This window comes from Platichthys flesus, chromosome 8 (assembly GCF_949316205.1).
Source record: "Platichthys flesus chromosome 8, fPlaFle2.1, whole genome shotgun sequence".
In the NCBI taxonomy this organism is placed as follows: domain Eukaryota; kingdom Metazoa; phylum Chordata; class Actinopteri; order Pleuronectiformes; family Pleuronectidae; genus Platichthys; species Platichthys flesus.
Window position 1 is genome coordinate 20893955 of NC_084952.1, and position 16469 is coordinate 20910423.

The 16469-nt window shown below is 39.6% G+C and overlaps 2 protein-coding genes and 1 long non-coding RNA gene across 3 annotated transcripts; all 3 read right to left on the reverse strand.

Moving 5' to 3' along the window:
• Positions 1 to 1042: 1042 nt before the first annotated feature.
• On the reverse strand, positions 1043 to 5580 carry fgl1 (fibrinogen-like 1). The gene is made up of 7 exons (XM_062393671.1): positions 5440 to 5580; positions 4774 to 4936; positions 4424 to 4565; positions 4099 to 4193; positions 3285 to 3373; positions 2497 to 2684; positions 1043 to 2383 (listed from the first exon to the last, which is right to left on the reverse strand). The coding sequence occupies exons 1-7, from the start codon at positions 5503 to 5505 to the stop codon at positions 2188 to 2190; spliced, it is 939 nt and encodes a 312-aa protein (XP_062249655.1). The 5' UTR covers positions 5506 to 5580; the 3' UTR covers positions 1043 to 2187.
• Positions 5581 to 6534: 954 nt separating this feature from the next.
• On the reverse strand, positions 6535 to 8957 carry LOC133958729 (uncharacterized). The gene is made up of 5 exons (XR_009921719.1): positions 8817 to 8957; positions 8476 to 8561; positions 7684 to 7803; positions 7406 to 7569; positions 6535 to 6836 (listed from the first exon to the last, which is right to left on the reverse strand). It is a non-coding gene; the product is annotated as an uncharacterized LOC133958729 (long non-coding RNA).
• An 806-nt stretch (positions 8958 to 9763) lies between these two features.
• On the reverse strand, positions 9764 to 15640 carry LOC133959244 (cyclic nucleotide-gated cation channel-like). Its single transcript, XM_062394362.1, has 9 exons — positions 15552 to 15640; positions 14214 to 14417; positions 14029 to 14139; positions 12951 to 13057; positions 12344 to 12831; positions 11947 to 12225; positions 11435 to 11533; positions 10918 to 11295; positions 9764 to 10811 (listed from the first exon to the last, which is right to left on the reverse strand). Exons 1-9 carry the CDS (start codon positions 15638 to 15640, stop codon positions 10632 to 10634), a joined length of 1935 nt encoding a protein of 644 aa, XP_062250346.1. The 3' UTR covers positions 9764 to 10631.
• Positions 15641 to 16469: the final 829 nt, after the last annotated feature.

Below are 16469 nucleotides of genomic sequence, written 5' to 3' on the forward strand. Positions count from 1 at the left end.
CTGTGAAGGTGCAGGGGCTGTCAGCCAATCAGCGCCCGTGTTACCCGCCAGCAGGGCGCCTGTTTTATTAACCGAGACCGTCCGAGTGAGGAGTGGAGGGCGGGGTTTGCTCCGTTTACACGTTGCTGTGGATGAAGTGGGGGAAAGAACACCGCACAACATGGCAGCTGCAGGTGGTATAATCAAGCCTGCGACCAGATACAGGATCATGCCTTGACATTTCCTCCAGACAGTGGCTTCAGTAAGTGTCTCTCATCCCTTTATGTAACGCTTAGATGACTTATAAAGATGTTCATTTTGTTTTCTGATACAAAGTAGTGATACAAACTTAGATATTTCTAGTTTAAAGTCTTAAAGTTGCAGTGTGTAATATTTGTTGATGAAGTTGTTGCTTGTTGCAGCTGAATACCCTTCACCCCAAGAGAACCTGTGGTAACCTTCAGTGTCCAGTCTGGGTTAATGCAAGACACATGGCGGCTTCGATAGAGAAATATGAACTATTGTCATATTAAAAACAGATAGTACTACTATCTGCTACTTCTGACATGAATGGATGGATGAATGCTACTATGAATAATCATAGTCTCCATATGTGATTTCAGAAAACACAGTTGGTAAGTTTTCCTGTCTCACTGTCTTACAGTGATTTGGCATTAGGACTTCTTCATTGTGCTTGCATGGTAAAGAGCGACAACACAAATTTAATTATAATCACAATATTATAAAATATTAATTATGTTAATTCATTAAAATATCATAAAACATTTAGAATGTGTCACTACAACAGCACAATATCAACTGCCTTGGGAGCCCTTGATCTTGAAATGAGTTATAAGAGATAATAAAGAGTCATAGTTGACTCAAAATACAGTGGTTATATAATATCACCTATTAAGACATTTATATGAAATAGTTTACAGTAATAGAAATACAAGTGAGTCATGTTCATAATGCAAATAAAAGACAGGCAGAGCTGAATGAAAGTTCACAAGATAAGTTTGATAATAATACATTTTAACAGTCTAATGAAGTACAGAATAAATTAAAGCTACAAAAGGAATCATTTATTTGTTGTTTGTGATACATAGAGAGTTAATGTTCATCCTTATGACAATTACCACTTCTGAGCTCAATCCATGCTATTATTAAACAGATGAAAAGCTGCTATGTCCTTTTTACAGTGACATGGTAATGGCTCTTTTCATCTCTTCAGTCTGATGTTTCTGTCTGTCAAACACACACACACAAACACACACACAAACACACACACACACACACACACACACACACACACACACACACTCATAGACACACAAACACACACGCACACAAAAGCACACATCAGCATCAGATTTCCCTTTATACACCAAAACAGACAGCTGCGTGTGCATTCCACTTCCCCTTGCAACATTCATGGCAAACAGTCAGTGTTTCTCAACTCCTGACGATGCAAAAACTAGCATTTACACATTTTTAGATATTGTTATGTAAGCTACTGCATTTCAACTATATTGTTAAGATGTGCAGTTTCATCTACCACTTCAGACTTTTGTCTGATTGGTTAATTGGCTCATCTTGGCCTCATACATAGCTCATATAGTAACAACAGAATAACCAGATGGAAATTAATAGGTTCACATAATATTAAGAGGATAATGAAATAAGATTTACAGACTGTATATAAAGATGGAAATTATGACAGCTCCCCAAAAGTCAAGGCGAAAAATCTTAAAGGCCTCCTGGTGGCTGTCTGTGGTACATGTCAAAAATTCTGGCTTCTCCATATTATCAGATCGTACCTGAGCCAAACTATAATGTCAAAGTACATTTTAAATGATTTTCTTCCCTAATTAAAAAGTTTGTGTAATTTTAGGTAGTTCTTATCACATTTATGTTTGTTCAGGTGTTCATATTTCTGATACGTTTGGTTTGAATCGTTATTTGATGCTATAACAACAGGGACATTTTAAAATAGGTTGAGATGGCGACATCCACAGCCTGGATATTTTGACTTCATTTTTTTTTGCAGTGGGAGGAAGTGGAGACGCATCATTTATCTTTCCTGGAGTCTATTGTTTCGACTTATTTTAGATTCAAATGTGATTTTACACCAATTAAAACAATATGGCTTGACAAACCGTTTTAACCCCAAAATAACTGATTTGATCTCTGCTCATGTCTGATCTACTAAGATGGACCAGGATTTACAGCATTGGGGTCATCAATGAGGTCAATTTCGAAGTCAGTTGGTCGCAACTTCATGACGCTGGTCTTCAGAGAATACCACCACCCTCTCCATGTGTACCAAATAATACCATTATCTGTCAATGCACTGTAGTGACCACTGGGGTAGTAGATGCCATTAAGATGAGCTGAGTGACAACTTGAGAGAGAGGGAAAGAGGAGGAAATAATAGTTCGTCAAACTATAATTTATATTTCACGCTTTGTGCTGTATATGTTGGAATCTGTGTGCATTTTGGAGGAAGAACCGTACTTGTTGAACCACCAGCCTCCTTTGTCTTCCTGGGCACAGTTGCCTTTGTAGTTGTCATTATCCTGGTCGTAGGTGCTGAATTTCATGCCCTGGTGACTCGCCCACTCCGAGACACCAACATGGAAACTTCCACACAGAGCATCTCCGGCTGTTCCTACATAGGCTCCAAACGTGAGTCGGTAGTGATCCTGGAGAAAGACATATTTGAAGAATTTGAGACATCGTTCAACATTTCTAGAAAGTACATTTTCTTAAAGAAATCAAAATGAGAAACTCATAAGCTTCTTCATTCCTGTAAACTAAATATAAATAAGTATTTTCAGTATACAAATCCCTGAAATCCCTCTGTCACATTTGTCACGACAAAAAGGGAAGTTGTCTGACTCTACAAGAGAGGGTCACCCACTAAACCCGGAGGTCGGTGGTTTGATCCCTGGCTCCTCCAGTCTGCCTTATGAAGTTTCCTTTAGCAATATACTGAGCCCTAAAATGCAGACTAGAAAAACTCTATATGAATACAGTTAATTTGAAACTTTTACTGGCTTGGATAAACAGATTTATATCGTTGGACAGAACCACTCTTAATGTTTCTCCCTCCTCCCAGTCTTTATGCTAAGCTAACCAGCAACTGGCTAGCTTTATATTGTGTGTAGAGAGATGTACCCGCTCATAACCTCCAGAACTGTTTCTATAAGCCTGCGCATAATGAAAAAGACGGAATATATAAACACATAAAGCTATACAGTCTAAGGTTTTACTGCATTTTAGTGTTCAGTCTGCATCAGCACCTTTTCATCAGCCACTTTGAAGTTCTTGTACTCAGCATAGCGCTGGCCACCATCAAAGTCTTCCAGGTTTATCCTCAAAGAATAGTTCCCTGGAACACACAGATTTAATCAATAAATGGCTGCAAAACAATCCATATATATATATATATATATCAACCATAGACCAAAGATGAATATTGAAAGCCACTTCCATCCACTATTCAGAAATGAAGCCAAAATATCCCGGTTACTACTTTTGCCTCTTGCTGCTGTAATGTTGCAATTTCCCCATTGTGGGACTTATAAAGGATTTTCTTATCTATTCTTATCTAATCTCATCTTATTTTATTTACACTGCCATCTTGCAATGATGATGTCATTTTGAACCAAAGTCTGTGTTGCAGTGGGGGGGTGGAGCCTCAGAATTGTTTTAGCTGTCAATCAGGAAGTTTCACCCCATTTTTATAGCATGTAATAACAAATTAAAATCAAACTGAATGAAATATTTTATTAATAATAATCAATGAAATGGACACACATACACCAGTGGGTTAAAATATACATTGATAGGAACCATCTTTGGGAAAAATGTGTTCTACTTTTATTTTGAACCACCGGCCACCAGAGGGCAATTGTGACACTTTGGCCTCACTTTCTGAGAGTCTAAAACTTCTTCCTGCAGATGGAAATATGAGCAGCGACGGTGCTATATGCCTGAAAACCAAAACGAAGAGTCCATTCTCTGTGGTTTCATTACTGTCAGCGCCACCGTTAATATTACATTTGATCCATTGTTAATGTAAGAAAATAGATGTTTTTTAGAAGTGGTGTTGACCTTGTGCAGTGATGTTATGCAGGTTGTCATTTCCAAGCCAAAACTCTCCTGATTCTGAGTTGTCTCCAAAACCGTCTTTATACTCCGCCCAGGACCTGATAGATAGATAGATAGATAGATAGATAGATTGATGAATATATAGATAGATAGATAGATAGATAGATCATTCTACTTTATAAATTATAACTAATGAGCTTTTGTTTAGAGCACTATCCTTAAAAGGATTCAACCATTCTATTCTTTTTGATTTTTTTTTGGGCCCAAAAGCATAATTTTTACTTGATTTCATCCCTTTATATTAACAGCTATCAGACTTCAGACACACCTGTTAAATGTCTCACTTCCATTGATGCGTCTCTGAATGACAGTCCAACCTCCTCCTTCACTCATATCACAGTACACTCTGCTGGTTTTGATTCTGTAGAATCCACTGGATCTGAAGCCAGAGGTGAAAAGCTGGGAGCAATCTGACACACACACACACACACACACACACTATTTATGTGAGGGTCTTTATATTAATTTCCTCATTCTGAAATAATGCATAATATGAAAAAACATGCACACAGTCCTTGTGAAGAATGAACTTTGGTAAATGAACTGTTGTCTGTCTCTCTAATATGAGAGCTTCATGCACTAGTTCTGCAGTTTTCCAGTTGTGAGGCCTAGACAGACCTGCATATTCAGTGTCCTGGGTCTGGTTCACTTTGTTGTTGTCGACAGGTTGGTTCAGCGATTGTAATCTGTGGAGGAGGAGCTCCTGTTTCTGCAGCAGGCCCTTCAGGAGAATCTCCTGTTCCCTCAGACGAGCCACCTCCTCACTGCAAGTGTGTAACGCCTACACACACACACACACACACACACAAGCACAATTAACTTCTTTCACCCATGAGCTCCCTATATTTGTGAGGGGCTTCATTCATATTCAAAAATAAAACATGAATGAAATGGGAAGTATACATACAGTGATAATAAAGAAACAAACGTTTCTCATTGAAAACAATAGTATTTGCTATTGTTGTTAACTTTATATGACTGCAGTAAATCTACTGGCACTTTTTAAAAAGGAATTGTGGTAAATATTAATATTCAGTGGAATGGATCACAATACTGTCAATAAGCACCAGATTATAAAAACGGATTCACTGCATAATGTGTCATAGACTATAACATTCAACCCTCCCTGTAACAAATTTCCCCTTTGTAACATTAACTTAAAATCTATGCTCTGCTAAACTGGCCAGTAGGTGGCTGTAGTTACATATTTAACATAATGATGTGAATGGCAATAGTCTTCTTATCTTCTAATCTGTTGTTTTAACATTTCCAAAAAAAACTCACACAGAGAGACTGAGAGCAGGCAGTGATGACCATCAGTCCCATGAGCAGCTGCAGTGGGCCTCTCATCCTCGTCTGCTTTGGACAGCAAGTCAAAGAAAAGGGTAGTTCCTCCTCTCAAAGTTGAGTTTTGTACTGTTGTTTCAGTTGTCTTTCTCAACAGTGTGTTGGATTTTCCCCACACCTGCAGCAAAACCAAGCTGTTGCCACATAGAACCAGAAACTGACAAAATACCTAATTCTCTACAGTCGTAAAATGTAGGAAATATGCAGGGAGGGTCCAGAACACATGTGCCAAACTGGCTGCACTTGTTGGGAAAATTCTTTCTTGTGGTATTATACGTAATGGAATAAAATAGCCAATAGGTGTGAATAACTGTCATAATATTCCTCAATAAAAATAGGAATTTGATCAGGATGATCCGAACATCACAAAATCAAGTGTTGTTTAACGTTGCCATATCTCTCTCCTCGCCTCTGTGTTCAGCCTTCTCTTTTTATCCTCGCTCTCATCTGTTCTCCACTTGACGGTGCTCTCTTATTCCTGCTCATCTGCCTCACACTCTCCTCGACTATCATGAAAAGATTTGAGTGGTAATTCAGCTGATGAGCAGTCAATGCTGTGAGGAGCTCATCGCCGCTGAAGGTCACCTCCAAACAGCAGGAAGATGCTTTATCTCAGAGGATCACAAAGAAACCTGAGTGAATAAAGTGGCATTACTGATTATTCAAAATAGAGATGGCACAAGCAGGCCGTTGTGTTGAGTAAAGGAAAACAGGTTTTAGTTTTAGCTCTTGCTGAGCAAAATGGATAAGGATTCCATCACCATAACATCTTTGCCACCTCATTCTATGAAAATGAGAGTTAGTGTCTGTGAATGGTTGTATAGCTGCAGATATATGTGTATAATTAACCCATTCATTTTGTGTCAAATTATTAATTTTCTCAGCCAAAATTTACTCAAGTACATTTTCTTGACTTCATCTTTGTTGTGCACTAAATACATACTTTTACGGTTCATGCCAGACATTTCTAAATCGTCCTTAGTTTATTCATGTGAAGATAATCTGAATTTATCAATAAGAAAAACAAAATCGTTTTTGGGTCAAATTGACTTTTTATTAGTTCATCTCCATGTCTTTATCTGCCTTTCTTCATGTATGTGTGCTAAAATACTGTAATCTACCCAATTGAAATATCTACAATATATATTTATAATTTTGAAATTGACCTGAAAATACTAAGTTTCATTAATGAAAAGCCATAATACAATATAATTAAATAGTTAGTCTTCAGTCTTCAGTCTTTGTTGTTTTGTCCAGTCATCAGTGAGATTGACCAAAGATTCCATCCTCTTGAAGGCTGGCAGAGCTTCGTCTCCTGAGTTTGTGGCACTGATCTGTGACACACACAAACACACACACACGCACACACACACACAAACACACACACACAAACACAAGAGTTGAATTTGTAAATATTTTGCAAGCATTTGGGCCTACTTGAATACCATCTTACATTTTATTCATATTTTCAAAACAGTAGCATTAATTGTAACATTATTGTTCAGAAATCTAAGTGGGCTATAATTAAAGGACTGGTCTTGCAAACGCTGAAACACGTTAGCGCTATCCAGCTGTTAGAGTATATAAGCTGTTCTGAAGTAAGATGATGTATCCTTTCAGCTCTGTAACGGTGCCTGGAGTCCTGGTTTTTTGCTTGATAGCACAGTGCCAGAACATTTCCCAGAATGTGGTCATGAGTTATTTATAAAACCACCCCTCTTTAAACCTCCCTGCCTCCATCATCCCTACTGCACACTCAGAAAGCAGATAATACTTCAAATCACCTCCAATATGGAAATTGGATTTAACTTTGTGAAACATTGAATGTTTACAAATTAACTTTTGCACCTAACAATCATCAGTATCACATCATAAGTAATTTATAACGGCTGTTGACACTCACCTTCAGGATTCTAAGTCTGACTTCTTCTGGTTACCCTGAGTTTCCCTTCTCCTCGCTACTGTTTCTCCGGCTTTACGTACAGGAGGAGGAGAGGTGTCAGGACTGTCTGGTTGAGCATCGTCACACTTCTTGTAGTAATACTCTTCATCAGGAGGCCCAAACCGCTACACACACACACACACACACACACACACACACACACACACACACACACACATATATACAATTAGTGCTTTATAGCTACACACACACACACAAACACACAAAGCTGTCTGTACCTTATCAGGCCACATGAGGCTGATGAAGAGAATGATGGGAAGTCCCACAGTGAAGACATAGACACCCCAGAGCCATGGACGCTGGTTGGTGGCCAGTAGGAGGCTCTCTATGATACCTGGCTACAACATTCATATAGAAAAAGTATATGTATACACATCTGTTATATAATATCTACAGTGTATCCAGTTGTCATGCTTTAACACACATAGAAGCCCTAAGCAGACAGGAAGAATTCTGGCATCACTAGAGAAGACAGATAGAAATAATACCACAAAATGATCACATGAAAGGAAATCAAGTAAAGTGTCTGAATAAACAACAATAATACAAGAGAAATTTAAAGAAAGAAATGGGGAAGGGGAACATAAAAGCTAAGACCTATCATTTATTTCTGTGCATATATAGATCTGACCACAAGGTGGTGTATGAGTACTGCTGCTGAATCTAATTAAATCTGATCTCAACATTTTTTAGATTTTTTCAAGTATGTTTTTAGGATAATCCCATGAAAGGCTTTACCTTTGCTTTATGTACATCCATTAATTGTTTTAGTAAATGCAAAAAGTCTTTATTTAAGAGATGTTTAAATAGATATTGTGAAAATAAATTGTGCATTATTGCTGTTTTTTCTAGTTTATATATATATATATATATATATATATATATATATATTTGTTCAATGTGTTGGACATTTATAATGGTGTTTAGAAAGACAATAATTTATCTTCTCAAAATAGTGATTAATAGATTTAGCTCTTAAAAAGGATCATTACGTTAAAAGATGGTCTTACCTCTGCTGCAGAAGACACTGGTGTCACACTGGCTGCCAGCGTCACACACAGCAACACAACGCTGATCTCCATCACTGAAACACAGACTAACATGCACACACATTCATTTAATCAAGCGCATGTTTACAGTTGAGTGAGGTGTGAGAGAGGGAATGTTTTTGTGCTGTGATCAGTGTGTCACAGCACAATTAGAGACTACGAGATAAAACAACACAGATAAGAAACATGCAAAGAGAACAGAAGTGAAACAGTGGGACAAAAGAGGGAGAACATCAAAAACAGAAAGACCATCGAAGTGAGAGAAGCTACAGAGAACCAAACAATGTGTTGATAGAAACTACCTGTTTATGCAGTGATTTCTCCACGAGATCCGTTCAAGTCACTTCCTGAAATCACAGGCATGTTGGACTTTGGTCCCAAGTCACTCACTGACATGCTGCAGAAATTGCAATGAGCACATTACAGCCGTCTCACATGGTAATTTAAACAACCTTTCAGCAATTGAGGGAAGTCAAGCCTTTGCACATGGTTAACCTTTAACACAAACCATTAACATTTACTAAAAATAACCAAGTGCTTATGATGTCTAAACTCTCTTTTTCTCTTCTGTTCGTAAGCAGATTTTTTATGTCAGGGGCCTGAAATGTGTCCAATTTACATAGAAGGGCAATATATGCCTTACATCCAAGCTCAATTACTGATTCTTTAAGGTTTATATTTATGCCATTCCTTTTTCTCTGTTATAAGTCAGTTAGGAAACTGGACATCCCATACTGCAGAGGAAAAGGTGAGGGCAAATAACACTGTCTACAGCTGATAGTTTCTCCTTCTAGTTGCATTAACTTGTTTTACATTAACCTGCATTGATAAAATACATAGTTGAAAATATTTTGAAAACTGCTCAAGCACATTATGTTCTTAAAAATGTGCAAACAAATTCCACCTTTTTTGTTAGTAAATAACAACTTTATACAAATAAAGATTACTGACAGGTCAGGGTACTTTAGGGGTCCATCAGATTTCAGCAGGGGCCAGTGCCTCCTTGGCCCCTGTTCAAGGTAGCAGCCTGTTAAAACAGACTGGCATCACGGTGGCAAAGGAATAACACATCAGTGTCTTAATTAATTTAGCATGTTATTACCATGCAGGTTTTGCTTTTGACTTGTCATTTCAAACTATGTAGTTTCTACTGACTGAAATTCAGAGCCTGTGTTCAAATCCTGGATCTCTAGACATAAAACAAAGAATGCCTTATTTACAGGCCATCTCAGGATGTCACATAGTTCACATGTGTTCAAAACTTAACAATGTTTTTAATAGTATTCTAATAATGAAGCTGTTCATATACAATTAAGCTAAAATATTTTGACACATTTTCAAAGGGAGGAGCGTTTTTTCAAAGAAGAAAACATTTCCACTTTTATTCGACTCAAGGAGCACTGGCTATAATCATAAAGTCAGTAAGACACAAATGAAAACCTTTACATCCTCTACATTGTTCTTCTCAATTAGAGCAGATGGGCTACGAAATAAAAGGGACAAAACTTGAGGGCGTAAAAAGACAAAAACACTTTGGGATTCAAATATAAACAGCTAGTCTTGAGTTATGAGGGACATCAAAAATATAGAATGATGAAAAATATTGATCCGGTCATATAAGATGTTATATGATAGATTAGCAGCTCGATCAAATGATCGTAATGGGAGAAGTTTAAGTATATGATGTTTTTAAATATCTTTATAAGGCCTGATAGCAGTCAGATTATAACCAGCACTCAGACTTCATGCCGCCTAGTGGATTCAAGATTCAAGACTTTATTATCACGTGCAGAACAATCACACGGAGCAGTCGCTAGCAATGAAATGCTTGGGTCTCAGGCTCTCTTCTAGCAATGCACAAAATATTACAAAAGCAAAAAATAATAAAGCAGAATACATAACAAAAAAGCAGAAAAAGGAGCAGAGCTGTGGGGGAGCTTAAGACACGGCAGCCGTCCTCAGCGCCATCCTCTTTAATTCATACTTGAGGACATATATCAGGTCTGTGTTTACCTTTCTTTTGTGTTCCAAATTCTGTGGTTATATAAAAGAAACACAGTCAGGGTTTTGTGACAATAAAGACGTGGTGTGACGTTTCAATAGCTGGAGCGTTTCACTCAGAGCCGGATGTTGATTTCACTGCGCACACCCTCGCCACCAGAGGCGCTGTCGTTGCCGTCTGACAGGAAGCCACTGCCTGAGGCTACTGTTGAGATGTTGTGTTCGAGCACCGTGATTCGCTGCTTCATTCTCAGCTGGGAAGAGTTGAACTCGCTCTGCAGACGGGCCAGGCATGTCTGGAAACAATGTTATGATCGGTTACATCATCATCATTGTATCAATGAGTGTATAACAAAGTGACAGTACTAACAGCAGCAGTAGCAGTGAACTGGTTGTTCTGACCTGCATCCGATCCAGACTGGTTTCCAGTCGCTCCACTTTCTCCTCTAGCTCCTCCCCCGCAGATACATTCACTTCCTCCAAAAGCCCCTCCTTCCGCAGGACATCCCTTCCCCTTTGCTCCAGCTGGGCCCGGGCATGAGGGAACTCTTGAAGTGCCTCCATGAGGTCTTGTTTGGAAAGGCAGAACAAATCGGAGTAACCCAGACTCTGAATGTTAGCTGTACGTCTGTTCCCCATCTTGCTGCCACTGATGTTCAGGATGCTGATTTCACCGAAGCAGCTCCCTGCTGTTAGAACAGCTAACTGGGTGACTCCATCCTCTCCCACCACTACCAGGCGGCCATCTTTAATTATATACATCTCCTTACCCACATCCCCCTTGGAAAAAAAAGACACAATATATAAGTAAGACAAATTTGTACTGTTACTGTATACATAAAATATACCATCACTTACTGAACTAGGTTGTCCTAGTGGCCTAAACAGTACTGACAGAAACAGAAGTGGTACAACTTACCTTCCTACAAATGTAGTCTCCAGGACTAAACACCTGTGGTCGAAGTTTTAACACCAACTCTACTAGGAGGCCTGCCTCACAGTCCTGGAAAATACGCACCTATGCACAGACACACACACACACACACACACACACACACACACACACACACACTCATAAATAAATCATGCTAGAGGAACTTTTGTGACACAACAGGTGAAAGAACCAGACAAAGCAGACATTTGAGCATAAGCAACAATACTGGCAACTTAGGTTAACGTTACATTATCCTTCCATATTGGCTCAGTTTTTCATTTTCTTCTAGCGATGTCCCAATAACGGCCAAACTCAAACATGTATTTCCTGTTTCCCTCCACTGAGATCCAGTGGACTTCTACTATAGGTCACCTCAATTTAATTATAAACAAAGGATGCTCTTGATTGTTCAATTGAAACACTGATGCTCCCTCTGTCACTTTATTGAGAACATTCTGAGAAGTTGGGGTTGGGTCACATTGACTGATTGTCTTTACCTTCTTCAGTGTCTCCAGGTGAACATTAATAGCAATCTCTGCTCGAAGTTTACTCGGCAGGCTCCTAAGCACTTCCTGTTCATCTATTGTCTTCTGATTGGTCCAGAGGTAGTCGAACCAGTGAATGACACGTTGCTCTAGCACCTTGCTGACATGTCTGAAGTGCATGTAGTGTTTCAGCCCATCTACACGGCCCTGAAAAGTAGCTCTGGTGGCATTCATGTTAGAGATCATGGATCCAACATTTCCCACAATGGAGGCGAAAATCAGGACACCAACCTGGAAGAGAAATGAGTCCAAACATTTTTTGATAGATTTGAAACCAGAATCTGACTTTCATGGACAATTGAGGAAGGATAATATATATGCAAAGGATACTCCATTGCTACGGACCTACCAGGAAGTCAAATATCAAGAACAAGTATTCTTCATCTCTAACAGGAGGTGGTGTCTCTCCAATAGTGGTCAGTGTCAGAGTGGACCAGTACAGACAGTATATGTAACTTCTGCTCAGAGATCCAAACTCTGGGTCTGAGGCATTGGGATAAACCCATGAGTCCGAGCCCAGGCCCAGGACCTTAGAGAAGCTGTAGTATACACAGGCATTCCAGTGGATGATGACCAGGATGTACAGAACCAGTTTACAAATACGGAAAGCGTTGGGGTAGCCTGTTCGGGTCTCTGTACGTTCAAACAGATCAAAAAGACGTGGCAGACGCAGGAGGCGGTTGAATCGAAGAAGAGGAGTGTAGCTGATTCCAACAGTCAGGTACAGCAGGTCGGTTGGAAGGATGGAACAGATGTCAAATTTACACTGTGAGGTTCGAACGTAGGTCTCTCTCAGGCGGCGCACGTCTTTCACCATCAAGCCTTGATCCAAAAAACCTTCACATACAATATAACATTCAGAAAACTGCATAAAAACAAAAACCAAGGGCAAAGTTTATTTTTGTGTGTGATTGGAGATTCAAGCTTAATCTGTCTGATTTCTGTTTTTTCAGTACCTGTATGGAGGCGAACAGCAATATCCAGGATATAGACGCCATCACAGACATAGTCCAGCACCATCCACACTAACAGGTTCCTCATCTGAAGCTCATCAAAACAGGCCCTACAGATACAGATACAACAACTCTCAAGCACACAAAGAAAAACAAAGCAACGTGCTGCACTTGCTGTTGTTTTAGTACAATTGCTGTATCAATAGTAACATGTTTAATTAGATGCTAGTCTTTGCAACTTTAGGAGTAGCATCTTAAAGTAGACACCACTATTGCCACTACTGCCCGATACTTAGATAACGCCAAAGCTCTTGAACTAATATGTCCAATGTCTTTTTCATAGACAAAGTCAAAAAAAAATCTCCCAAAGAGGCTGATGAAGTACAGGCATCTAGTGACAACATGTGTATCCAAGGATACCCTCGGCAGTGATGGGGCCTGAAGAATGAAACTGGACATCCCAGACTGGAGAGGAAAAGGTGAGGGGAAAGAATATTGTCTACAGCTGGTAGTATCTCTTTCTAGTTGCACTAACTTGTTTTCCATTAACCTGCATTGATAAAAACATTTAACCACTTGGGCTCACGTAAAACAAAACATTGACATATGACAAAACAAGTGGTTGCCCAGCTACAAATCCAGGAGATATGGCTTACTCATTTATTGTCAATATTCTAGCTATATTTTATTTTATTATTGTTGCATTTTTTTGTTTGCATTCGTTTGTATCAATAGAATACATTTTTCTGGGCCTAAAACAAAGTATGTTTAAGTTTATAAACTTGAAAAACTTGAGTACATTCTCCACATGGTACATGTAATTGTGGTGACTTACTCATAAGCAGTGAAGCCTGAAGCAGGAAACTGCCAAACATGGCAAGGGGTAAATCCAATGCCAAATTTCCAAATAGAGTAATACTGTTCAGGTAAGGACAATCACTATGCCCATTTTTCTCTTGACCTGTTGGAGTTGTGGCAGTTGCTATAGTAAGAGTAGTAGTTAGTGGTAGTATAATAGATTATATTCTAAGTAGTCCAAGAACTACCATTGGTACTGTTAGCCACAATAACAGTTGCCAACCTGACAACTAATACGGTCCAGTTGTAAAAGACAGCAGCACCAATCACGGTCAGCCAGTAGTAGTAAGCATCATCAGACGGAGATAAGACCATGATATTACACCTCCTTCTCCTGCCAGAGAGGGACAAAAAGACAAAAACACAGTCTTATATGCAAGAGCCACACAACATTTCAAAGTGTAGGACTTGGAATTTTGGTTTTCATACGTGTGTCTGGTGACATTATCCGCATCCGAACCAGTGTGGCTGTGGCTGTATCTGCTGGGTGGGGACTGAATGTCCGTCTGGGCTGGACCTCTGAAACGCTCCAAGAAGGAATCTGGTCGCTCCGTCTCATCAGCCATGCTCTTGTGAGCCCATTCTCTAAGAGTGATGACCATACCAACTATCCTGCAGGCAAACAGATTGACAAAAGGCACATCAACATTCAATAACTGTATGTCTTCTTCTGCTGACCATCCTAGGGAATCATAAAGGTCAGCACTCTTTGGAGATAAATGGATTTAAATATATTCTGGGCAGGTAAATGGCCAGTTTACATACCTAGAGAGAGCTCCTCGCCCATGAAAAGAATTCTGGGAATTAATGTCTCTCCTGTCAATGGCTGCCATCCTCTGTAGCTCTGAAGAAGTGTCATCACACATCGACTGACCTCTACAGACACACACAGCACAATTATAAAATAGATAATATAATAGAGTAATTCAGCAACTACTACTACAACAAAGGTTAATTTACAGAGGAAGATGATTAGATGATCTAATCAGAGTGAACAAAACTGTGATGGAACAAATCTATAATAAAATATGACTAACAGCTGTTTTATTAGATGCTAGATGGATATGTTCCAGCAGTATCCATTGTGAACATGTGTAATTAGCAATGGAAGGTTTCAAGCCATCACCCTGTGGGTTATGGGTCAACCAAGATTTTGATCAGTTGCCATTCTCTTATACAGTTGTCAATAATTTATTATCCATTATCAACAATGCCAAGTGGCTGACATTGGGTTATGGGCTCAGCTTATATTAGTATTTAGTGGTTTTTCTGGTGTAATCATAAGACTTTGGCTAAATATTCCAAATGCATGAAATGGGAAACTAACAGTGGTGGGATTTGAACCCTCGCCTCAATAGAGACTGGAGCCTTAATCCAGCGCCTGACACCTCACAGGAAAGTACAGGACAGTTTGCAAAAAAAGACTAAATGCAATCACATTTAGAGGGTTGAATATTCATTGCTCTATCAGGTTCAGTAATTCCACATAAACTGTGTTCAGACTTAGTGATCCCGAAAAGTGGACAGTTCGAGATACCAATCTGATCGCAAGCTAATGCATCCTCAGACCACATTCGGAGGTGGTCTGGGACGCATGTAGCCGCTGTGTGAACACATACATCCTATGCCACAAATGAAGGTCCACCTATGTGTGTGTGTGTGTGTGTGTGTGTGTGTGTGTGTGTGTGTGTGTGTGCGTGCGTGCATATGTGTGTGTGTGTGTGTGTATGTCTGTGTTCGGCATACCTGCTGAGTGGGCTGTCAGCTTGGTCACTCTCGTCCTCTGTCCATGTTTTCACACTAAGCCTTTGTGAATCCTGCACTGGACCTGTCATACTACGCACACACACACACACACACACACACACCAAAGAAATACTCAAACACATTATTACCACATACAAACATACTTGATTCGAAAAACACATGCAGTTATAAAATGCAATAATAAAAATACATGCAATAAAAAGCAAGCTACCACACTCACACTGAAGAGAAAAAAAAACTCATGCAGACTGCCAAACATCAAACACACAATTCACTCACCAACACACGCACACAAGCAATGTCACAGCCACAGTCAGAAAAGGAAGGTCACCTAGTACAAAGTCATCCTGTGTCAAGCGTCACCACGGAAACCAGACGGCATAGCAACAAGCTGTACATTTGTGAATGACAGCAGATCACACGCAGGAGTGACACAAAGATCGACGTGATGTGATCAAAGACAAACCTGATAAATGTCCTGACGCACTCCAGATCAGATCCTCAATCCATCAGCTCAGTTCACATTGTTGGTTTGGTTGCATCCCATCGATTAATCTGTGTATCTACCATGTTTCCGTCTATTTATATAAATTCGCGAGAGACTGATCACGGAGGACTGAAGAAGACTCATATGAGAGGATGGATGGGGTGAACAAATGTAATAGATAAAAGGAGTGATCACATGATACTCCACAAAGCTTCTTTTAAATTGCAAATGTGTTTATGTGTGTGTGTGTGTGGACAAATGTGTGTGTGTGTGTGGGGGGGGGGGGGGGTGGGTGTCTTTTTTCACCAGCAGGCTCATCTGAATTCAAGACCCCTGCTTGAAGTGGCCTCTGAACTCAAGTGTGTCTTTGTGTGCGTGTGTGAGTGTGTGTGAGTGTGTGTGTGTGAATA

Bases quoted from the DNA above. Each gene is read 5' to 3' on its own strand.
- fgl1 (XM_062393671.1), bottom strand. From the start codon at position 5,505: ATGAGAGGCCCACTGCAGCTGCTCATGGGACTGATGGTCATCACTGCC. The intron at 4,937-5,439 runs GTGAGTTTTTTT...GTGTGTGTGTAG, and splicing joins CCTGCTCTCAGTCTCTCTGT to GCGTTACACACTTGCAGTGA. The intron at 2,685-3,284 runs GTGCTGATGCAG...GTCTTTCTCCAG, and splicing joins TCAAAGTGGCTGATGAAAAG to GATCACTACCGACTCACGTT.
- LOC133959244 (XM_062394362.1), bottom strand. From the start codon at position 15,640: ATGACAGGTCCAGTGCAGGATTCACAAAGGCTTAGTGTGAAAACATGG. The intron at 13,058-14,028 runs GTTGGCAACTGT...CTGTATCTGTAG, and splicing joins TGGACCGTATTAGTTGTCAG to GGCCTGTTTTGATGAGCTTC. The intron at 12,226-12,343 runs GTAGGTCCGTAG...TTTCTCTTCCAG, and splicing joins TCTTGATATTTGACTTCCTG to GTTGGTGTCCTGATTTTCGC.